This window comes from Myxocyprinus asiaticus, chromosome 3, assembly GCF_019703515.2.
Source record: "Myxocyprinus asiaticus isolate MX2 ecotype Aquarium Trade chromosome 3, UBuf_Myxa_2, whole genome shotgun sequence".
Lineage (NCBI taxonomy): Eukaryota > Metazoa > Chordata > Actinopteri > Cypriniformes > Catostomidae > Myxocyprinus > Myxocyprinus asiaticus.
This window is the reverse complement of record NC_059346.1, coordinates 26,192,566-26,217,432: the sequence shown is the minus strand read 5'-3', so window position 1 is coordinate 26,217,432 and position 24,867 is coordinate 26,192,566. Positions and strand designations below refer to the sequence as shown.

At 36.4% G+C, this 24,867-nt stretch overlaps 1 protein-coding gene across 2 annotated transcripts in view; it reads right to left on the bottom strand.

Annotated features, from left to right (window-relative positions):
* Positions 1 to 881: 881 nt before the first annotated feature.
* The window catches only part of LOC127422019 (unconventional myosin-Ih-like), a 31,819-nt gene continuing 7,833 nt past the window's right edge, over positions 882 to 24,867 (bottom strand). The window contains exons 2-32 of one of the 2 annotated variants that reach the window (XM_051665336.1): positions 21,231 to 21,392; positions 20,586 to 20,701; positions 20,220 to 20,418; positions 19,100 to 19,180; positions 18,844 to 19,023; positions 18,599 to 18,697; positions 18,052 to 18,165; positions 17,831 to 17,902; positions 17,281 to 17,400; positions 17,100 to 17,167; positions 13,032 to 13,137; positions 12,637 to 12,717; positions 12,459 to 12,550; positions 12,034 to 12,128; positions 11,897 to 11,943; positions 11,717 to 11,797; positions 11,358 to 11,463; positions 11,143 to 11,260; positions 10,573 to 10,686; positions 10,400 to 10,476; positions 9,590 to 9,658; positions 9,422 to 9,506; positions 8,490 to 8,652; positions 8,283 to 8,366; positions 7,551 to 7,644; positions 6,721 to 6,776; positions 6,243 to 6,378; positions 4,722 to 4,792; positions 4,448 to 4,545; positions 4,180 to 4,279; positions 882 to 3,986 (exon numbers count right to left, since the gene is read on the bottom strand). In XM_051665336.1, coding sequence (XP_051521296.1) covers positions 3,960 to 3,986; positions 4,180 to 4,279; positions 4,448 to 4,545; positions 4,722 to 4,792; positions 6,243 to 6,378; positions 6,721 to 6,776; positions 7,551 to 7,644; positions 8,283 to 8,366; positions 8,490 to 8,652; positions 9,422 to 9,506; positions 9,590 to 9,658; positions 10,400 to 10,476; positions 10,573 to 10,686; positions 11,143 to 11,260; positions 11,358 to 11,463; positions 11,717 to 11,797; positions 11,897 to 11,943; positions 12,034 to 12,128; positions 12,459 to 12,550; positions 12,637 to 12,717; positions 13,032 to 13,137; positions 17,100 to 17,167; positions 17,281 to 17,400; positions 17,831 to 17,902; positions 18,052 to 18,165; positions 18,599 to 18,697; positions 18,844 to 19,023; positions 19,100 to 19,180; positions 20,220 to 20,418; positions 20,586 to 20,701; positions 21,231 to 21,392 — 3,111 coding nt within the window. In that variant the 3' untranslated portion in view covers positions 882 to 3,959. Of the gene's footprint in view, positions 3,987 to 4,179; positions 4,280 to 4,447; positions 4,546 to 4,721; positions 4,793 to 6,242; positions 6,379 to 6,720; positions 6,777 to 7,550; positions 7,645 to 8,282; positions 8,367 to 8,489; positions 8,653 to 9,421; positions 9,507 to 9,589; positions 9,659 to 10,399; positions 10,477 to 10,572; positions 10,687 to 11,142; positions 11,261 to 11,357; positions 11,464 to 11,716; positions 11,798 to 11,896; positions 11,944 to 12,033; positions 12,129 to 12,458; positions 12,551 to 12,636; positions 12,718 to 13,031; positions 13,138 to 17,099; positions 17,168 to 17,280; positions 17,401 to 17,830; positions 17,903 to 18,051; positions 18,166 to 18,598; positions 18,698 to 18,843; positions 19,024 to 19,099; positions 19,181 to 20,219; positions 20,419 to 20,585; positions 20,702 to 21,230; positions 21,393 to 24,867 lie in introns of those variants that run through there. The other variant, XR_007894129.1, reaches the window with a different exon arrangement.

Genomic DNA, 24,867 nt, shown 5'->3' with positions numbered 1-24,867 from the left:
ATGAAGGGGACGTAGACAGAAAAAGCCATTTCCACAATGTAAAACATTTTCTGCACATTTCATGTACATTAAATTATATTACATTTAGGGACATCTCCACAAGTATTAACCAAGGAAAATAAGCCAAATCCATGCTTGATAAGCATTAGTTTTTACAATTCCTTATGGCAATGAATTATTTTCCAAGCCTAACTATCTAGATTCTAAGTAACTGGAGACAAAACTTTTCTTGTACTCCATGTAGATCATAACCCCTTTAAATCGGTTGAGAAATGTAAACATTATTGTGCTTTTTATCCAGAAAAACCGCAGTGCCCCCATTTACTTGTATTTGTTTACAGGCCAGTCTTGCCCGGTCCAATATGGCGGATGCGTTGACGTATCGCAGCAACGGGCCGAAGCAGCCAGTGCAGCATCTACACATATATATATATATATATATATATATATATATATATATATATATATATATATATATATATATATATATATATATATATATATATATATATATGTCTATGGTTCACCAACTAGGCCTTTATCACACTACTGCGTTCTTAGAGCGGAAGCTTCGCTTAGTAGCGTAAAACAATTTCCGCTGCCGTCTGTTTCAGTGACAGTGCCCACAGCGTGGAATTATTATGGACAATTTTATGTACAATTCATCTCAAATACATAATCTAAACAGACCTACCTCACCTTACAACCATTACTCAGGGATGATGAAGTAAAGAAAAACATGTTGTCATGTTGTTTTATGATTTTAAACAGGTTGAATGTGAGTGGGGAGCACTTCACACAGTATAAGTCCATTTTTTATTGAAGGAATGCAAGAATATAGTACAAGCAAGAGTACATTTACACATTAAAGAGCATAAGAGCAAGACAGGGGTATACAGTATGTCACAAAATATGTATATTCCAAGTAAAGATTACACAGAGTATTTGCGAAGATAACAATTACATTGCTTTCATGTAATTTCATTAGAATCTCCATGTATGATATAAGATCCATTTAAAAATATCCAAATAAAGAAACATTTCCATCCCAGAGTCCAATTACAGAACATAACTGGTTTATTCGTTGTATACGTGGAGTTATATCCTCGTGGTTTGAGTATGATGATTGAAGCGTCCACTCGCGAGTTGCTACAGAATGCAATGTAAAATAAAGCTGCAAGCAGCGATGACAAGCCCAAGCTGCATGGGTCCATTTCCACCCGGTGGCTTTCAGTAAACAATGCAAGGTGGACACATGCATTTGGCATTTGACATTATTCTTAACAATTTTGAAGCAATTCGGGTAAATATAAGAGGACTATTTTAAAGTCTGTTGTAAGAGCCACACTATGAACGTGACCCAAAATAGTCACATCCATGTGATTATCCCCCAAAACTAAACATACATCTAAATTTTGATCTAAATCACACATTGTAAACAGAAGATTTGAGACACTTCCTGTTTCCCATTTTTAGCCATTAATTTAATGCCACGCCATGGCAACGCCGTTCGATAAATCAAAAATCTGTTCACAAATTCAGTGTCTTGGCATAATTTGTCTAAATGTGGTGACAGTCTCATGAATCCCCTAGGAGGAGTATTTAAAAGTTCAGAGACCGCAATAATAAAAAAATCCAAAATGGCCGACTTCCTGTTGGGCGGACCTAATGACTATAATTATTAAAGTTGTCTGGCTTGATGAGAACTATGCATGTACCAATTTTGGTGACTGTAGGTGAAAATGGGGGTACTACAGAGGCCGTCTTACATGCCGATTTTAAACCTGTTAACGGTCACTGGCCAACAGGTGGGCCATTTGAGTGTGGCTTAAAAAACAAATGCTCTGTATTATATTAAAAACGTCATCAGTGTTCACATACTTGGTATCAAATGAAAGCTTAAAATCTAAACTTTCATCTTCTGCAGTCTATTTTGCAATTAGAACATTACAGTGAAAAACATATTTTAAAATGTTAAAAGAGTGCATTTTTAAAACATGCGATATGTGAGTGACAGCAGGCTACTTATGTTTCATGTTCTCTGCTTATGATCCAATCCAATGATTGAAGAAACAACAGCATGCATTTCATCAGGCTTGTTTGAAGAAAAATCAGCATGCATTTTATTAGGCTCCTTTGAGATGAGCAAGTTCTGCACAGAACCGATCACTGGTGATCTCCAGTTAGAAATCTGTCTGACTTGCTGTGATATCATAAATACTTTTGCGAGAGCGAGGCGGCTGCAGTTGTAGAAGGCAGGCGGCGCAGTTGCTTTTTCCAAGTTGCACGAACTGCAAGCACAATGGGAAATGACTTGCTGACAACACAGCTTAATGCTCACTGGCTTAAACAACTGTGATGTTTTGTTCTCTTTTAAAATGTTAGATTTTTTTTTATCTTTAATATCATGTTTTTATGTGTATAAATTATATGTGAATATTCCCAAAATTCTGACATTGCAGTCTCTGTATGGGATGTGTGATTGGTATCATATTTGGGAAATATCGAAAATATGTGTCTTTGTTAAACAAAACATTTATGGAAAGCCATGTCTCATGGGGGAATTAAATAACAGGCACACTGAGTGTTTTGTTTATCATATTTGTTTTCATTAAAAAGCAACATACTTTAAATTGCATCCACTTTATAGACAAATTACTCTGGTGTCACACCGCAGGAAACCATGCTTCCGGGTTCTTTCGAGCAGCAGATTTCAATGGTTAATAGTCTTTTAAGCTTTATAGAATTTAATAATGCATTTTACTGTTAATAAATGTTATTATAAATGGTTTATCTATGGTTTACAGTGAAGAAATTATGCAGGTTCATTTCTGAAATATCGGCAAAACAAGTTTAAACTTGGTTCATTGAGCCTGTATGATTATGTCGGACATGTAGCAGGTTGCTGAAAACACATACTCACATGTTTAACACGTTTCTAAAGCCTAAGAATTTAGGTTCTTGGAAATGAAAACTATCATCAGACATACAATATGTGTCTTAACTGCTTAAATTATGAACCCACATACAATAAATAATATTTTACATCAGTATGATCATATTCCATATCAAAACTTAATAACAGCTGTTTCTATTGAACAATATTATTTACTGCATTCAAAATAAATGCAAAGACATCATTTGCTGTATGATATTATTTTTATTCACTTATCCTTTCACAAACACTAGTCCATGTGCTGCGGTGGTGGAGACGGGTCCTGTTCCTCCTGTTATATCTTATATGGTGGACTTGATCATATAAGATCATCATTAGATCATATTTGACCTCATATCTTTTATAGCAACAGCACTTTGTAAATTAAAAACAGCCGTTTGCAATCAGAGTTTGCGTAATTTCTTCATAAAAAAAAAGTTAATATCCACCAACAGCTGCTGCCGGTCAATTGTGTCTAATAGAGCAGACGCGATAACATAAATTGAGATTCTTTACCTCATATTACGCTAAAACATTCAATTTTCCCGGCTTTTACAGCTAATGCGTATGCGCACTAGCAAGTTGATTGGCAGATGATGTCCGTATCTAAAAGGTGATTGGCTCTTTTACCTGCAAGACTTCCTTTCTACATCCGTTGACCGTTGGGCGCTAGATCTTGGTTTAGATTCATTTAAACAGAAGTGGCCCATCTCTGCTGAATAGTCTCTGGAAATTACATACTTGAGCTTTAAATCAAAATATAAACGTATAAAATAAACAGCAAATACTTAATGTACAGAATAGTCAAAGAAATACACTATTTAATTCATTAGACACTATACAAATAAAAACATTACAGTGATATTTCATGATCTGTTTTAATAAAATTGTACTACTCAGTGTAGTTTCCTCTAGGGGTATCAAAAAAATTAGTCATTTGTGTAACTCCATCTAAACTTGAATGAAGTGTATTAAATGAGCCGTGGTTGAGAAGGTTAGTGAGATTCAACCCTTAATTCAAAGGTCATCGAGATTTTGTCCGTGCAGATTCCTGCAACAGAAAATTGTAAATTCTTTTTTTTTTTTTTAAGACAAATTATATCAATGTAATTGTTGACATTTATTCACATATTATAGGATTGCATTTAGTTTCTAATCTATTTATTATTATTATTATTATTATTATTATTATTATTATTATTATAATTATTATTATTATTATGTATTGCATTAGGTTGACTCACCACCATCAAGTGTCCATTCTTGGCTCTGTAGACCATGTATTCACTGCTGCTCTTAAAATCAACAAACCCCTCTTTGCCTGGCTGGATGTCAAACCTCACACTACAAAATGACAACAATTCAGATAAACATAAGATAATCTTGTTTAACACAATCAACAAACTCCATAAAAGCTGTGTATTGTGAAGATGGATCTAAACAGCAGGAAAGTATGTCCACAGGAGCAGGACTGAGCATCCATAAGATAGATAATGTGAAAGAATATCTCACCTCCCTTGGACAACTTTAACAAGACTGTGGTTTTTTGTCACAACACACATATTGGTCAATGCCTCAAAAAGGTAGTTGCACTGCAGGACCAGATCCCCCTAAAAATAGAAAAATCAGCACAATCAAATATGTACATGCAACAAGAAATTTGATTTGATTTGTTAGAAAATGAGTCTTTATCTTTGTGTATGTAAATGTAATGGTTGTAATTTAATTTAATGTAATTTACAAACTGACTTCATATAGATACTTCCTGACAAAGACGTTTACATACTTTTTGCTTTGTGTCATCACATGTGACATGGAGTATCAGGAAGTTGTCACTTAAATTGCTGACAGACACCCCTGTTAAAAGCAAACATTGCTTATATACATATTACTTACGCAAACAAATGTATACAGTTGTATAGTCATGTATATTTATACATGGAAGTGGATCCGACATTGGCTAATTTGGGGCAAGTTTGTTACAAGAAAAATAAAAATTTTCACCACTTATAAAAAAACTACTATGATAATCTTTAGTAGTTTTGCTTATACACTCAAAAATTGCTTTTTGGCTGATGACCACCCCTGGAGTCACGAGTTCGAATCCAGGGTGTGCTGAGTGACTCCAGCCAGGACTCCTAAACATCCAAATTGGCCCGGTTGCTAGGGAAGGTAGAGTCATATGGGGTAACCTCCTCGTGGTCGCGATTAAGTGGTTCTCTCTCTCAATGGGGCACGTGTTAAGTTGTGCGTGGATCACGGAGAGTAGCATGAGCCTCCACATGCAGAGTCTCTGCGGTGTCATGCACAACGAGCCACGTGATAAGATGCGCAGACTGACTGTCTCAGAAGCTGAGGCAACTGAGACTTGTCCTCCGCCACCCGGATTGAGGTGAGTAACCGCGCCACCACGAGGACCTACTAAGAAAGGGGAACTGGGCATTCCAAATTGGGAGAAAAGGGGATAAAAAATAAATAAATAAATAAATGTAGCTTTTTTGGCTGAACTTGATTTATGGACATTAGTTCAACATGTTTGAAATTTGTTTTATTAACTTAAAATAACTATGTAATCTACAAACTCTTTGTGTTAAAAAGAATCCAGTTGAATTGGGCAAACAAAAAACAATGTCAACGTAATGTTTTTATTTCTTTATGTCCTAATTAGTGAAAGTGAATTTTAGCATGCTAAATACATGATGGTTGGATGTACTACAGAGTGTAGTTTAGTACCTATGCTATGGTATGCAAAGAAATTCTTAATGTAGCCAGCAATTAATTTAATGTGTGACATCTCAAGCTGCACTCTTCACCATAATGGTAACCCACAAAACTCCAACATAACAGAAACTTTTCCAAATGTCAACATAACAAAACATTAAAACATTGAACACTAATAAGTATATATTCATCTTGCATAAAAACACATAAAATAACACAATTGTAATATTTACTCTCCCTATCGAGTCCAATGCAAAGCATGCAGGGAAATGGAAATCCTCTGCCCAGTTTCATCAATGCTACATTAATACCACCCACAAAAAGTATTCATGTAGTCCCAACTCATATGGATTAAGTAAAGTTCCATTTTACAAATTTAAATAGATAGAACGCAATTAAATCAAGTTGTGACAAAATTGTGTTGCTTTAGTTCATTTTTGCTGCTGAACGAGTGTATTCAACATTTCAACATATAAGTAAGCATGCACAAAAAATGTAATTAATATAAAATTTAAATCTGAAATCATAAAGGATGGCACATTTCACAGAATAACAGGCTTTTGATCATTTAGCATTTTAGTATCACCTTTTAGTGAGCTGTAATTCACCCTCTGTTTGATTTTGGCTTCCTCCACCAGATACGCAGCAGCCTGAGTGAAGATCAGCTGTCTGAAGCGTGGCCGAAAGCCATTTCTGTCATACTTAATCACTGGAACACTGTACTGTACAGCGGGAGATATCACAATGAGATTTCCCATGTCCATGATTTAAACATCAATCTGACTCAAAAATTGGAAATAGTTTAATTTTAATTTTGAGTAGTACATTTGCTGAAAAGTTGCAAATAGCGCAATGACCGAACTAAGATCCAACAATTGAACAAGTATGAGAAATATGTTATATAGAAGAAATAGAAATATGTTCCTTCATCAGAAGTCAAACACATGAACTGTATTTACCCTGGGGTGATATGGCTGTTAAATATCAGTGGGAATAAAAAAATGCAGTCCTGTTTAATCTCTTTTAATCTTTAAGGAGATTGAATTGCTCTTAGTATTACATGCCTTAATGCCCTCAGTACAAATCAGCTGCAAGACTTTGATGTTTATGTCCTGTTCACCTGAAGAAAAAAAAAAACGAAATTAACAAAGTGCTATAATGTTTACAGTATAATCTTCATAAGAAATTGCCTAAAATTTGCATTTATAAAAACCTTAAAGGAATATTCCGGGTTCAGTCCAAGTTAAGCTCAATCGACAGCATCCGTGGCATAATACTGATTAACACAAAAAAATTATTTAGACTTTTCCCTCCTTTTCTTTAAAAAAAGCAAAAATCTGAGTTCCACTGAGGTACTTACAATGGAATTAAATGGGGCCAATCTGTAAACATTAAAATACTCACTGTTTCAAAATTATAGCCATAAGACATTATAAATATGCATGTTAACATGATTTTAGTGTGATAAAATCACTTACTAACCTTTTCTGTGTAAAGTTATAGTCAATTTTACAACTTCATTGCTATCACAATGTAATGTCAACAAACCCTAAAACCCTAAAATGACTGTAAAAATGATAATTTAAACAAATTTACAGCTCAAGTTTTAGCAGATAAATTAACGTAAGTGCTTTTATAAAATTAAAAGCTTCACATTTCTGCCTTTAAACCCTCCAAAAATTGGCCCCATTCACTTCCATTGTAAGTGTCTCGCCATAATTTTTTTTAAAGAAAAGGAGGGACGAGTCAAAATTATTTTTGTTGGTTATCAACATTATGCCACAAATGCTGTCGATTTAGCTTAAGTTGTATTGAACCCAGAATATTCCTTTAAGAAAAATCTTTACAGTTTGAAGAACAGAGGCAGTTTCATCTTAAACACATGAGCTCTTACTTATCCTGGTGTCAGCAAAGGGTTGGCATATGCTCTGAGGGTAGTTCTCTTTTCTGCCTTTGAATAGGTCACTGGTCAATGCTTTGATTTGCAGCTAAAAAAAAAGAAAGAAATGACATGGAATGCACCTCATAACTATAAAGAGTTTGCAGCCAGAAAATAAAGTATGAAAATACAATCACTGAGCACTTTATAAGGAACACCTGTACATCCCAATCATGTAGCAGCAGTGCAATGCATAAAATCATGCAGATACAGGTCAGGAGCTTCAGTTAATGTTCACATCAACATCAGAAAGGGGAAAAAATGTGATCTCAGTGATTTTGACCGTAGCATGATTGTTGGTGCCAGACAGGCTGGTTTTTATAATTTCTGTAACTGCTGAGATTTTCACGCACAATAGTCTCTAGAGTTGACTCAGAATGGTGCCAAAAACAAAAAATCATCCAGTCAGCGGCAGACGGAAAGGCCTTGTTGATGAGAGAGGTCAACGCAGAATGGCCAGACAGGTTCGAGCTGACAGAAAGGCTACGGTATCTCAGATAACCACTCTGTACAATTGTAGTGAGCAGAATTACATCACAGAATGCACAACACATTGAACCTTGAGGCCAATGGGCTACAACAGCAGAAGACCACATCAGGCACTTTATTAGAACCATAGTGTTCCTAATAAAGTGCTCAGCGAGTGTAAATGTTTAGAGTACTGACAGTTGGAAATGACAGAAGTACCTGTGCTTTCCGCCGTGCACTGATCCCTCGAACATACTTTCTTACGAGGAGACGTGTGTGCAACTTACGCAAGAGCACTGAGACCTATAAAATATACAACAACATTAACTTTCAAACAGTTAAATCAAATTAATCTTATAAAAACATACGAATGTGTTACATAGAACTGTGTTTTAATGGTAACACATCTGATAATGCATGGACTACCTCTTGCATTATGGGTGGAGGAGTCAGCCAGCTGGTTTTATCTAATACTGATTTTGGCAGATTATCTTTGAGTCGAGTAAGGTAGCTCTGTCGGACAAAAGCCAGATATTCAGAGTTGTCCATGCTCACAGGCTGATTCCTGTTCATGAAGCCCTTAATAAACCTGCAAGAATGGAAAACAATTGCTCTTGCATTTAAAACCAAGTAAAAAGTTTAAATTATATTAAAAACGTAAAATATACATATTGATGATGTAGGGTATTTGTATAAAATAATTTTAACACATCATCAAACATGACCTAATATCATATGCAATTCATATATAATTCAAATAATTGAGAGCAAATATATATATATATATATATATATATATATATATATATATATATATATATATATACAGTACTGTGCAAAAGTTTTAGGCACTTGTGAAAAATGTTGCATAGTGAGGATGTCTTCAAAAATAATGAAATAAATAGTTTTCATTTATCACTTAATGACATACAAAGTCCAGTAAACATAAAAAAGCTAAATCAATATTAAAACAGCACCAATTCTCCTAGGTACACCTGGGCACTTTACTTGTTTGTTGGCAGATAGGATGTTCCAAGCTTCTTGGAGAATTCACCACAGTTCTTTTATCTATTTAGGCTCAATTGCTTCTGTCTCTTTATGTAATCTCAGACTGACACGATGTTCAGTGGGGGGGCTCTGTGGGGGCCATGACATCTGTTGCAGGGCTCCCTGTTCTTCTATTCTAATATATATATATATATATATATATATATATATATATATATATATATATATATATATCAGATCTTTTCTGTGTCTGTAAAAACAGCTTCCCTACATCTTTTTGTTCATGTGTAAAAACGAACATATTTTACAGTGAAGGATTTGACATGGTAATTCTTTTTTTTTTTTTTTACTTCTTGATGACTTTAACAGCCCAGGCTCTTCTTTCCCTCTCTTTTCTGGCTTGAAGTCCCCGCCAACATGTCTCAATCTTGGTAGCTGTTAAAAATAAACAAAGACCGATGTTGTGTTAAAGGTTTTCCTCAATAATTCTAGTGTCCTAAGCCAGAAAGGTTCAATACCTGCTTCTCTTTGCTTCAGATAGTCTCCTTTCACCTTATAGCCTTTGTATTTTGCCTGAATTCTTGTGGCTGTACGAGAAGAATTTTAGATAAAAGTAACTGCAGAGATATGGAGACACAGCCTACCAGTACAATTTAAGCTATAGGCTACAGCAACCACATTTTCACATACAGTCAGTTATACAATAGAGAGGCAAATAATGGCACATTGAAAAGTCAAAACTGGCATTGCAAGACACATTTCTGCTCCAAAATATCCTTCAGGAGATCCCAACCTTCTTTAGTCAGATGTTCAGCAGAACTCACATTGAAATGGGAAAGAGTAGGTTGACTTTTCTTTAGCAAAGAACAGTATATGCTGATCAAAATTCGAAATAATGCCTCCGGTGGCCAAAACGGTAAGTACAGAATACAGTTGTTTTCAGCAGGACAGGATGTAATACAGTGAAAAGAAATGCATATTTTATTAACCACACCCCAAACCTTAAACTAATCATTAGTGTAGTATAAAATATAATGTTAGGGTGGAAAATGCAGCAGCCGAATTGCGCTTGTTACTGATTATGGAAACGTGATTAATTCCTTGTTTCAACGTAAGATACGAACCCGGGTGTCCCACGCTGCTGATGCAACATGCATCCAGTCGCTCCACTAAAGTAACACAGTTGAGCTGATGCAAACATGTCTGATGGGAGATGGCGCTTGTCAGTGAGTCAGCGTTATGTCACTGATGCTAGGGTAGTGGAACTTCTGGAAACAACATGCCGAATTAACATGTAATCATGTTGCTACATTATCAACCAGCCTTACCCAGTTCATGTTTGCAGACTTCAAATGCATCCTCAGTGGCAAAAAGAGTCCTGGGATGGCGAATGAAGATTTTGGTCCTTAAAAAATGAGGGGGGAAAGAAATAAATGCTGATCTCTTCTGGTACTGTAAAACAGCATATAGTATCAAAGGAGTAGGCCTATATAGTTTGTACCTTCCCATCTTGAACTCATCTGGTTTGTAGCCAAGATGTTTGATGAGTTGCTGCACTCCCTCTTCTGGTGTTCCCTTCCAGTGTGGCCATGTGTCCGGACATAGAGCCTTATATCTGCAAAAATCATAGACATTTGTCGAGTGTTTGTCCACAGGTAAGAAGTGAGAATGAAGTGCCTGATACAAAAAATGAGTTTTAGTTAACAAGTGTTTGAGCCCACATTGGTATTTACCAGTATAATGAAGTCATTAAGATCAACACAGTTGTTGACATTATGAAGTGATGGTCCATGATTAGTTACGTTGATATCATTAACTTTAAGGTTTATGACAGCCAACAACTCCACAAGTTCAGCCTGAAATTAATTTTTACTCCAAATAAAAATTTAATTGTTGTTGTTCTCCATCTGGATCGCTAGTTTTGGTTAATTTTACATTGCGTCTCGGGACCGCTTTCACGGGGTCTTTAATAGGCAACAATGATGTGACATAATAACTATTGTGCATATGGTAAGCATTCCTATTTACAGCTGATTTGATTTTTTGTGGAACACAAAACCATCACAAACACCTTTTAAGGAAGACTTCGTATCTTCTCCTGTAAGCAAACCCAGCACGTCGGACTCTCAGGTGCTCCATTAACCCTAGGTACTTGACTTGATGTCTCACCATGACATCATCGAAGCGACCTGAAGTAAGGTGAGTGAGAGAGAGGTCACTGGCACTGTCTTGTAAAACATTCAGCAGATAAAACCACTAACCAAAGGTGTGAAGTGAAAGGCTCACCTGGCTGCTTGCAATGATTGGGTTTCAGGCACCGTATGTACCATGGCTCCTTGGACATGAGGATTTCGGTGAGGCCTGCAAGGCTGCTTTTAAACTGGGTGGCCACCTGTAAACAAAAGCCTGTTTAAAATGTCTCAGGTCACTATATGAAGTCCACAATTTCTGTAATGTCTGTATATTAAATTGCTGGAATAGTTTGAATGAAGTTAAAGTAATTTACAATGTCATCAATCTCATTTTTGAAAAACTTATTGACAGTAACAAGTGTCTCTCTGGTTTTCAATTAGAACTGCTCAAACAGCCTGCAGATTTGTAGATCAAGTTGATATGAATAGTCATTTTAATGTCTTATACAGTACCGTCTCAGGTCTTTTCTTGCCATCAGGTTCTATAGCGGGAAAGCAATGCTGGATAATAGTGTTCTTAGACTGCCGCATAACCTTCAACCATAACAAATATTGTTTACATTTATATCTTTATGTCTTAGTCCAGGGAATGGCAAAAAAGAATTCATGCTGTGGTGAGACATTAGTACTTGCCTCTTTAATGTTTCTGTACAGCAGATCATTATTTTTGTCAAGAAATCCTAATGTGAGTTAATCATACAGGACAAGATAAGACTTTTTTTTTAAAGCCTTATGATTTATCATAAAACCGTTAGTAATGACTATCTTACCAATTACAGAGTAAGTGACCTCTCCGGCATAGTGTTGGAGACGAAAGTCCCCTCGCTCCAGGGTCTTACGTGTTTTCTGGTCAGCCAGTTTGTGCCTGCAGGATTAGAAATACACTGAATGTGATTAATAAAATAATACAATGCCTTTCAAAATAATTCCTGCCCTTTACTACTTCTTTCTTTCTTTCTGCATTACAAATTCTCGTTTGCCATAGCACTTTAATTCTATTTTGTGTTGTAGGGAATATAATATCTGTATAAAAGTAAAAGTAAAATGTATTTGTAATATACAAAATGAATATTATTTTCGAACATTTAATTTTAGGTCATAAAATGAATTGAATCAATAAAGTACTGTAATAGCATTTAAATAATGGAATTAAGTAATTTTATAGTGCAATTAAAATGTTGTTCTTGTTACTCACGTGACAAAATGGGGGTGACCACACATTTTCTCCTCCAATCTTTCCAGGAATGTGAAATCTGTGGCCTCTCCGGGACGCATGCATTCTTCATCCTTTAATTGTGGAATTTATGTCATAAAAACAGTTTTTTAATTCACTAGGTTCTTAACCTTAATGTGTATGTCAATCTGCCACTCACAAGTATTGATATGATGCCCCTGTGTTTCTCCTCCACCAGGTCACAGATGATCTTGTTGTTGAAGTATGGCACTGCCTCCCACTGAAATTATTCAACATGGAAAATTAACAGGTGAGATCTTATGTGTTACCAGGTTAGGAACTTTTTTAGCAATAGTCAAGAGAGGTAAAGAATATAGTATTACACAATGTCACCAGTGAAAAAGCTCCATGGAGACAATATACACTACATGTACATAAAGGTCTGGGTATTTAAGACAAATTTTAAGACAACACAAAGCCCAATAGACTAGATTCAGACTGCCATGAAATGCACTTCAAAACAAGATGAATCATTCTAACAAATGCTGTATATTGCATTAGGGTTAGGGTTATGGTTGCATTGATTTTATTCACCTCAATTCCCTCCATCTCATACTCCTCCTGCTCTGATTTGAGGGTGAGCTGGATGAAAAGCTGCTGAAGCTTTTCATTGCAGTAGTTTATGCAGAACTGTTCAAAACTGTGGAGAAAGCACCAGTAACTACCAAATCATACATGTGATACACATCTATCTATCTATCTATCTATCTATCTATCTGACTGTCTGTCTGTCTGTCTTTCAGTCCGTCCGTCCATCCGTCCATCCGTCTGTCTGTCTGTCTGTCTATCTATCTATCTATCTATCTATCTATCTATCTATCAATAGTAGCAAGAAAAAGTATGTGAACCCTTTGGAATTACCAGCATTTATGTCTTAAAATCTAGTTTGATCTTCATCTAAGTTACAATAATGAACAAACACAATCTGTTTTAACTAATATCACAAATAATTGTATTGTTCTTGTACATACTGAATACATCATTCAAACATTTACAGTGTAGGTTGGAAAAAGTATGTGAACTCCTAGGCTAATGATTTTGAGTTTGTTATTCACAAGAAGCATCTGCTGACGTGGACCATGCCTCACAAAAAAAGAGATCTCAGAAGACCTATGATCAAGAATTGTTGATTTGCATAAAGCTGGAAAGGGTTACAAAGCTATCTTGAAGAGCTTATATACACTATATTGCCAAAAGTATTCGCTCACCTGCCTTTAGACGCATATGAACTTAAGTGACATCCCATTCTTAATCTATAGGGTTTAATATGACGTCAGCCCACCCTTTGCAGCTATAACAGCTTCAACTATTCTGGGAAGGCTTTCCACAAGGTTTAGGAGTGTGTTTATGGGAATGTTTGACCATTCTTCAAGAAGCGCATTTGTGAGGTCAGACACTGATGTTGGACGAGAAGGCCTGGCTCACAGTCTTTGCTCAAATTCATCCCAAAGGTGCTCTAACAGGTTGAGGTCAGGACTCTGTGCAGGCCAGTCAAGTTCTTCCACACCAAACTCTCTCATCCATGTCTTTATGGACCTTGCTTTGTGCACTGGTGCGCAGTCATGTTGGAACAGGAAGGGGCCATCCCCAAACTGTTCCCACAAAGTTGGGAGCATGGAATTGTCCAAAATCTCTTGGTATGCTGAAGCATTCAGAGTTCCTTTCACTGGAACTAAGGGGCCAAGCCCAGCTCCTGAAAAACAACCCCACACCATAATCCCTCCTCCACCAAACTTCACAGTTGGCACAATGCAGTCAGACAAGTACCGTTCTCCTGGCAACCGCCAAACCCAGACTCATCCATCAGATTGCCAGATGGAGAAGCGTGATTCGTCACTCCAGAGAACGCGTCTCCACTGCTCTAGAGTCCAGTGGCGGCGTGCTTTACACCACTGCATCCGACGCTTTGCATTGCACTTGGTGATGTATGGCTTGGATGCAGCTGCTCGGCCATGGAAACCCATTCCATGAAGCTCTCTACGCACTGTTCTTGAGCTAATCTGAAGGCCACATGAACTTTGGAGGTCTGTAGCGTTTGACTCTGCAGAAAGTTGGCGACCTCTGCGCACTATGCGCCTCAGCATCCGCTGACCCCGCTCTGTCATTTTACTTGGCCTACCACTTCGTGGCTGAGTTGCTGTCATTCCCAATCGCTTCCACTTTGTTATAATACCACTGACAGTTGACTGTGGAATATTTAGTAGCAAGGAAATTTCACGACTGGACTTGTTGCACAGGTGGCATCCTATCACAGTACCACACTGGAATTCACTGAGCTCCTGAGAGCGGCCCATTCTTTCACAAATGTTTGTAGAAGCAGTCTGCATGCCTAGATGCTTCATTTTATACACCTGTGGCCATGGAAGTGATTGGAACACCTGAATTCAATTATTTGGATGGGTGAGCGAATACTTTTGGCAATATAGTGTATTTATCTGTCCATAGTTAGACAAATTGTCTGAACTGTATCTACTCTCCTTAGAAGTGGACGTCCAGCCAAGATGACTAGGAGGGCACACCGCAGAATGCTCAGTGAGGTAAAAAAAAAGAACCCTAGAGTGACAACTAAAGACTTAAAGAAATCATTGGAACTGGTAAAGCTTTCTGTTCATAAGTCTGCTATACAGAAAACATTAAGCAGGCATGGTGTCCAAGGCAGGACACCACGAAGGAAGCCGTTGCTTTGCTGCATTGCTGCGTGCCAGAAGTTTGCCAGACACTAACCCTAATCAGACACTCCACAATGCAACTGGGAAAATGTTTTGTGGACTGATGAAACTAAGGTTTAATTGTTTGAGAAGAACATACAGCACTACAAATGGCATAAAAAGGGCACCGCATACCAACATGAAAACATCCAAACAGTGAAGTATGGAGGAGGGAGCATCATGATTTGGGGCTGCTTTTCTTCTTCAGGGCCTGGTCTCAGACCTTAATTAGCTTGTTAGGGCTATGGCTTGTTCACATTCATCGTTTGGAAAGGCCAGGTGATGCAAATTTCAAAGCTTTATACATACTCTGACTCCTCAAATCTTGTCCCAACAATCAGCAGCCATCGGCTCCTCTAAGCAGCTGCCTAGCACTCTGAAAATTAAAACAACTGATGCCCACAAAGCAGGAGAAGTCTATAAGAAGATAACAAAGCGTTTTCAGGTAGCCGTTTCCTCAGCTCATAATGTAATTAAGAAATGGTAGTTAACAGGAACAGTGGAGTTCAAGCTGAGGTCTGGAAGACCAAGAAAACTTTCAGAGATAACTCCTCATAGGATTGCTAGAAAGGCAAATCAAAACCCCTGTGTGACTGCAAAAGACTTTAAGGAAAATTTAGCAGATTCTGGAGTAGTGGTGCACTGTTCTACTGTGCAGCGACACCTGCACAAATATGACCTTCATGCAAGAGTCATGAGAAGAAAACCTTTCCTGCATCCTCACCACAAATTTCAGCATCAGAAGTTTGCAAATGAACATCTAAACAAGCCTGATGCATTTTGGAAACAAGTCCTGCGGACTGATGAAGTTAAAATATTACTTTTTGTCTGCAATGAGCAAAGGTATGTTTGGAGAAAAAAGGGTGCAGAATTTCATGAAAAGAACACCTCTCCAACTGTTAAGCACAGGGGTGGATCAATAATGCTTTGGGCTTGTGTTGATGCCAGTGGCACAGGGGAAAATTTCACTGGTAGAGGAAAGAATGGATTAAATATCAGCAAATTCTGAAGGCAAACATCACACCATCTGTAAAAAAGCTGAAGATGAAAAGAGGATTGCTTCTACAACAGGATAATGATCCTAAACACACCTCAAAATCCACAATGGACTACCTCAAGAGGCGCGAGCTGAAGAGGCGCAAGCTGAAGATTTTGCCATGGCCCTCACAGTCCCCCAACCTAAACATATCGAAAATCTGTGGATAGACCTCAAAAGAGCAGTGTATGTAAGATGGCCCAAGAATCTCACAGAACTAGAAGCCTTTTGCAAGGAGGAATGGGCGAAAATCCCCCAAACAAAAATTGAAAGACACTTAGCTGGCTACAAAAAGCTTTTACAAGCTGTGATACTTGCCAGGGGGTGTTACTAAGTACTGACCATGCAGGGTGCCCAAATTTTTGCTTCGGGCCCTTTTACTTTTTTGTTATTTTGAAACTGTAAAAGATGAATATAAAAAAATAAAATTGCTTAAAATATTAAATAAATGTATCATCTTTAAGCCTTTTGGAAATCAGGCCATCTTTTGCTCGCTTAGCTATTCAAAACAACAGAAATTTTGATCAGGGGTGCCCAAACTTTTGCATGCCACTGTATCTATCTATCTATCTATCTGTCTGTCTGTCTGTCTGTCTGTCTATATCTATCTAGACATTTTATAGGCAATCAAACAAATGTAGTCAATATAGTGTGTTTCTACATCATTTAGATGGCCCATTTATTTGTTAAGATGTGTCTAGAGGGCTTGTTCTGACACATTAGTGTTAAAATAGTGACTAATTGGTTTTGAGAACTAATTAACCCTTTTTAAGTGTTTTCCTGGGCATTTTGTAAAGAAAACCTATAATTCAATAAATTCATGCAGATCAAATTATGTGTGTAATGCTTCAGTGTCACCTGTTCACATCAAACACTTCAAATCCGTAGATGTCAAGCAATCCAGTCACTGTCTTTCTGGTTGAATCCTGCATTGATAGTTTTAATAGATTGATAATATACTTATCCATCGACTAATATATGTATTTTTATAAACCACTATAAAAAGCAGAATTGGTAAATTCCCTGTTACCATGCATACCTTGTTTACCAGTGATTCATTAATCTTATTAACAAGCCATGTGAATGTGCGGCCATAGATGGCTTTGGCAAGTGCATCCCTGGCATATTTTGCATGTTCAACAGTGAAGGGGCTTAGAACCTGAAAATGATAAATACCAGACAATCATGAAGATGTTTTATTGAGATGTTACTAAATATTCCAATGATTTTCCTTTCTCATTCCTTTACCACTTAATACTAATTGTCCAAAACAACTGTGTTTGGGAATAATGAACCAGAAATGCATGTAACAGAAATTAAACAATATGTAACAATAACAGTAATAACAAAAACATATATTCTTTTTTTAATAACTACACTGTAATTGCACATATTTGAAATTAATCAAGTGTCATTTAAAAACATAAGCAATAGATCATTTATACATCAAGTATTTTTATATAAATTAATACACTAGTATTTGGACCATGGTAAATGTTGTATTTATTTTACACTCTAAAGTTGGCAAGTTTCTGGCTAGAAGGTAAATACTAATTAACAAGAAAACTGAAAGTAATATTAAGCCTCACCTCCTCTGCTTTGGCTTCAATCTTCCTGTGAGTTAAACCCACCTGTAACATGTTTGAAGGGATGCCCAGTAACTGAAAAGAAAGAAAGAAAGAAAGAAAGAAAGACACGACAAGACAAGACAAGACAAGAAAAAAGAAGACATGGGTATAATGACAAACAACACTTAAACTTCTTTTGTACAATTATTCTAAAACTTTATAGAAGTGACACTGAAACCTACCTTTGACAACCAGTGTATTTCCACACTGCTGTTTATTGTGGCATAACCCATGGTATTGGCCTCAAAATGAACATTGCCAAGATGAAGGACACTGGCAATGATCGCAAACAAATTCTGTAAAAGGACCCGATAAAGGATCACAAGCATTAAATAATGACTTCTCTTTATGACTTTTTTCTCTGTGTTTATGACTAAAAAACAAAACAAAACAAAAAAAAGTGTCTGTCTTTGATCATATTGACAAGGCTATTCCATTTCATTGGTCAACTGATACAAAGTGAGTTATCTTATGCCTTAATTCATTCAGCTAAACTGGTCCCTTGTGAATGAGTCCCTCATCAGGGGTTTTAATATATCTCTGACAAGAGAATACAGTATATCAAGTACATAGCCCTAATAAGTTTTCTGTAATTTGCTAGCATGCTAACACAAGCCTTAAATAGGTTTATTGGCCTGTAATGTTTCATTTACTTATTGTGACACTTGTTCAAGGGGACGTAGTATTGGATTCAGTAGGACTTATTCCACCACTCTTGGCACGACTTACCTCTATATCCTTCTCACTAAATTCAGTGATGGTAAGAGCTTTCTGTACTGTTTTCCAATCACTCTTGTCATTGATGGAACTCACTTTGGCACATTCACCCTGTTCAGAAATTAGGTATTGAACAAGAAACTTAAGATATAAAAGTATATAATACATACCTTTGCACATATCCATAATATGTCTATTTATCTGTTTTCCTTTTGTGAAATGAAATAGGCTTATAAAGTAATATTTGCATTTCTAACCTGAATAAGATAGCGATAATTTTGACAGTTTCTCTCCAAACCAAGCCAGCGAAGAAGCTCATCTTCCCCTCCCTCAACCAATTGATAAAAGATATGGAAGTTCCTCTCTCCACGATTTTGGTGGACCACTCTTGACTTCTCAAGTAAATAGCTTAAAATGTGTCCACCAACTGCAGCTCCCTGAAAGAAAATGCAATTGTTTACATGTAAAAAGAAAGCTTTCAATATTTCTACGTCTGTCTTAATCTGACTTTACCTGATGATCAAACTGTATGTCCATATATTTTCCAAAACGACTTGAGTTGTCATTTTTCAGGGTTTTGGCATTTCCAAAAGCCTGAAGAAATAGAAGGCTGAGCATTAATTATTTTTATTATAGTTCATCGTGCTGCGCTACTTCCCAATGCCATTTTAAAGGGTTAGTTCAACCAAAAATGAAAATTACCTCATCTGTTATTAACTTTTATGTAATTCGAGATGTGTATGACTTTCTTTCTTCTGCAGAACACAAACGAAGATTTCTATAAGATTATGTGATGTGCACAGACCTTAGCAGGGGCAGGGGCGAAAGTACATGGACAGAGTGTGAAGAGAAATAGTTGGGGAGGGGGTGCAACAATAATTGTTGAGCATGGGGGGGGGGGGGGGGGGGTAGTACAGCAGTAGTTGTTGGGGGGGGGGGTTGCTGCAATATTTGTTGAGCGCTCCGCTTAAAGCTCTGTAGCCCCCGTTCTGTGCACGTCAGTGATGTTAGCTCTGTAGGTCCATTCAAAGCAAGTGAAGGGTGGCCAGAACTTTGAAGCTCCAAAAATCACATAAAGGTAGCTTTCAGAATGTGAAAGTTAAAGTGGAGATTTGTTGTAAAAATAACTAAAATTGTCATTTGTTTCTCACCCACACCTATTATATCGGTTCTAAAGATATGGATTTAACCACTGGAGTCATATGGATTACTTTTATGCTGCCTTTATGTGATTTGTGGTGATTGAAATATCTAGTCACCATTCACTTGCATTGTATGGACCAACAATGCTGAAATATTCTACTAAAAAATTTATTTTGTGTTCAGCAGAAGAAATTAAGTCATACACATCTGGGATGGCATGAGGGTGAGTAAATGATTAGAGAATTTTCATTTTTGAGTGAACTATATGTTTAAGCAGAATGATTGTGAGTGACAACCTTAAAATACATTCACTTTCACTGTATGGAATAAAAATAGCATCATCAATATTTTTTATAATTTCTCCTCATTTGTTTAATGGAAGAAAGTGTACATGGTTTTGGAACAATATGAGGGTGGTAAATGATGACAGAATTTTCATTTTTGGGTGAACTATCCCTTTAAAAATTGTACAGCTTTTTCTAATTCTGACCTCCAGAACCGGATTGGAAAGAAGGAGACGATCTCTCACATTGTCCAGTTGTCTAGTGCTGAGGCAGCTCACTGCATAGAACTGCAGTACTTTCTTAGAGGCCTCAGTTTTGCCTGCACCACTTTCACCAGAGATGAGGATGAAGTGGTTGGTTGTTTCACTAATCATGGTCCGGTAAACATTGTCAGCAAGTGCATAGCTGAGAGGCCAAAAAACAAAAAAAAACAAAAAAACATTTATAATACTTAAAATTAGATGCACATTTAAAACACTGTCTCCATATCTTAATGATCTTTTAAAGTAAAACACAAATAAGAAAAAAGAAGGAAGTACATGGCATTTCCCTGTGTACATAGGCAAACTTACATATGAGGTGGCAGCTCAAAAAAGTTGACTCCCATGTAAATGTCCATTTGTTTCTTGGTATAGATACCCAACTCTTTATATGGATTAACTGATACCAGTAGTGTGCCAATGTAGGTCTAATGGAAAGCAGAAAAACAATTACGTACACATTTTAAAAATGTAAACAACTCATTCACCTTTTGTGTTCCAAGGAAGAAAGAAAGTCACACAGGTTTTGAACAAAATGAGCGCGAGTAAATGATGGCAGAATTTTAATTTTTGGGTGAACTATCCCTTATATTTAATATAAATATGATTTTTTTCTTTTGGGACAATAAACCTTTAGTTAATTAAATATTGTAGGGCAATAAGACTGTCTCAGCAGTTTTTGATCTCTCTCTCTCTTTGAAATGTGCCCTTCATTACCTCAAACAGACTGAAATATAAAGTTTCCAGTCCCTGTGACAAGTCAAATGAAATGTATAGAGAACATTTTCACATAGTGCCTGTGTTCACTGACCTGTGTTCATCATGAGAGTGTACATTATACTCTTCTCCATCTCATTAATGAAAGTAACACTGATACTGGATATTACATTGCCAGCACATCAAGCCTTTATCAAGAGTCTTTTCTTATAAGGTCATACGAGTGGGTGAAGGACTCACATATATGAGGTTCTCATTGAAGCGTTTCCTGAGGTTGTCCATGAACGCGGTCTCGCTGGTGTAGGCATCCAACAGCACAAAGTCCTGAATGCCCACCCGGTCCCGGGCTGTGAGAGAGCCTTCCATCTCCTGAAGGATCCGCTGGCAACGCTCCTCTAAACTCTGTTAATCATAGAAATGAAAAATAAAGGAATATGAGTTAATCAGCAATGTGTTTTTTTGATTCGAGAAAAAAAAGATGGGAAAATGGGAAATTTAGTTTACACATATACCCAGTAGTTTGTTCTTTTGTCAAGGAGCAGATTAAGCCTCATGAAAAACAAACAGATTTTTTAGCTTTATATACCTCATAGCTTTAGGATTGTTCCTTTTTAAAACTAAGGAATTAATTACTACAGTATTTTCATTTTGAAGTGCATCTACATTTAAAAGTAAAGATTAAAGTTCACTGTAACAACTTAATGTAACAATAAAAAGTGTTTTAAAATCAGACAACACATTATTTATATTTTTTAGGTAATTTTCTTAAATCTCTGCCTTATACAGTACTGTTATCGTACAGTGGCAGAAAAGTTATGACTCTTTAATTCTGACAGTAATCTCTCACAAAAATGTACTTGTTCATCACCAACATCACCTGACTCTGGATTTATATATCACCCCCCATCCAGTAACAGACCAATTCGGATGTGCCCTTGAATAAATCCTGTCAACAATATGCCATGAACCAATAACCTTTCTTAGCCCAGTTTCCTTATCTAACCTAAATTGTTTTTAACGTTCCTGCTCAGTCTATCAATCAGAATGTTTATCATTCAACACTGAAAATGGCAGTTACCACTCTGGTCTTTTGACAATCAGGAAGGATGTCTGGTTTGTGTATTGATAAAATCCTATTTTTTTGTGTCCTCTAAAAAAAGAGTTCTATTTGGAAAAAGGTAAATGGTTCAATATATATATATATATATATATATATATATATATATATATATATATATATATATATACACACACACATTATTGGAACAAATGTACTTTTATCATATAATGTTTACTACAAAACCATATCTCAATTTACAGTTGTATACATTTTTGAATTCTGATTTTTCCAATAATATAGCATACATCTTTTGCAGATGGCCCATATTTGCCCTTACAAAAACTGTTTATTTGCAGTAAAGTTATAGTGAATATATGGTAAATTTGTGGCAAACTAAATAGCTGCTCACAAATAATTGCCAGAAGTTAGCAACCCTTCGGTAGTGGCGACCTGCAGAAAACCTTAGGCAACAATGGAAAATTAGCTGCAAATGGCAATTTATATGGTGAACTTTAGGTTAATATTTGTCACTAATTGCTAATATTTTAGCACACATGCAGTAATACTGAAAAACAATCCATCACTAGCCTATGGAAAAGTTTAATATATAGAAATAAATATTAAAATTGAAGAATTTTTAAATACATTTTTTTTGGCTGAAATGTTTAAGAAATATATGAACTGATAAATTAACATACAGAATTCAGTGTTTATTTTTTGAATTTTCTGACATTTCTGTTCAGGAGCATTCACATCAAAATCATTCCCTTAAAACAACAGCAGGTTTTAACACAGTCAATTGCCCTGTTGTACCATCAGAGTATCTGAATACAAAAAATATCAATATATTCAAAGGTTAAATAATTTTTTGGGGGGGAAAGTTATATTAAAAAAGAAAATAGTGGATACTTTCTAAGAGAGAATTATTAATTTGAAGCTTAATTCTTATTACGGCATACTATTCTCCTGTCATTCCAGTTCTAAACTGTAAATCTCATTAAATAGCTGAGACACATGAATAGCAGATACACTGTTTGTATTCTTCAATTCACCAGTCCAGCTGGATTCACATCAAGAATAACTTTAATTCTACATCTAAATCCACAATAATTCACACAAAAAAATGTATGCATTTCCCTGGCTCCCTTAACAGGCCTGTTGTCTTGGACCTAAACACCTGTGATCTTTATTTTAAAAATTTATAAATCAGAATGTATGTGACAAAGATTGTAAAAATTGGTAGCCCTTACCTTCTGTGTAAGAGATTGTTTCTTTGTGTACTGATGTGGGAACTGAGTGTGATCTTATCCAATTTTGTGAAGAGCATCTGTGATTATTTCAAGTACAACAGGAAACATTGTCATATCACACTCACCACTTCCATAGGAAGTCATTAATAAAAAGTTTGCAGAGGAAGCAGGGGTCTATGTATGTGTGTGACAAAAACATCTGCCTGAAACTGAAATTGTTATGGATTTATTGTCTTGCATCCTGAAAAGCTCAACACTTTTGTAAAGGTTGGCCCTATCTTCTTGGTTCTCTAAAATCTATTTCTATCCTAGATTACAGGGCTCCTCTCCATTCCTGTCATGGGATGGAATTTAGGCCAATGTCAAGGACATACAAAACCTCTCAATAAACTTACAGCTCCTGTCTGATGCTACTGATGCTGTTTACTTCTAAAGGTGGAATAGACACCCACTATCTCTCTCAGTCTTATACTTCTAGAGCAGTGTTTCTCAACTGATGGGTCACAACTCAAAAATGTGTAACAGGTCTGTTCTGATAGGGTCACAGACAGCAGGGAAAAAAAAAAAAACTTTGCTAAATGCAAATAATAAAATGCAACTACTAGTAAAATAAATAAGTTTCAACTTTTAAAAGGGAGGAGAAAACACTTCCCATATCTTTTATTGATGACAACAAAGACTGTATGTCTAGTCAATATCTACTGTATGTTATATTAAGGGAAATTCATCTGATCATCAGATGTCAACATGGACAGGTTGCGTGAAATGTCCCCGCCCATAAAAAACAACAAAAACATGTAAGGCAAAAGAAAATACAACCCAGACTTTATGAAATATAGGTTCACTTGCAACAAGGATAAACCCAACCACAATCTGTTTTGTGTGGTGAATTATTGGCAGAGAGTGTGAAACTACTGAAATCCAAAAGACATTCAGAAATCAAACACTCAAACTATAAAGACATTGTAAAACTAAAGTAAAATTTTATTTTCAGATTATGTCATGTGTGACGAGGAGGAGGGCATGGTGGGCCATGAGGATGCACACCTGGAGCTGAGTTGCCTAATCAGTGGTAGAGGGATAAAGGAAGAGCCGGGATGCCAGAGAGAGAGAGAGAGAGAGAGAGAGAGAGAGAGAGAGAGAGAGAGAGAGAGACGTACGCAGCCACTGTGTGTGTGTGCGCGCGTGCGTGTCTGTGTGTTTTATGTTATTTTTCAGTTTCTTTATACCATTAAAATTTACGTTGACTGCTCAGCTGGTTCCCTCCTCCTTTCTCTTAAGCAGAGACTTTACCCATTACATCATTTTAATAATTTTGCATATTGCTGGGCCCATGCAGTTCAGTTTTAATCTATTTCAATAGCTGATTTAAAGGACATTTTCACTTAATTTTGTAAGGCAAAAAATTTTGATGGTGTTGGGTCGCAACTTTATATACAATGTAAAACCTGGGTCCTGAAGCAAAACCAGTTGAGAACCAGTGTTCTACCGTGTGTACACTAATCAGAAAATCTTAATGGAGGATGGTCTGTGAATAAGTTTATAACAAAGATCACATAAGATTAGG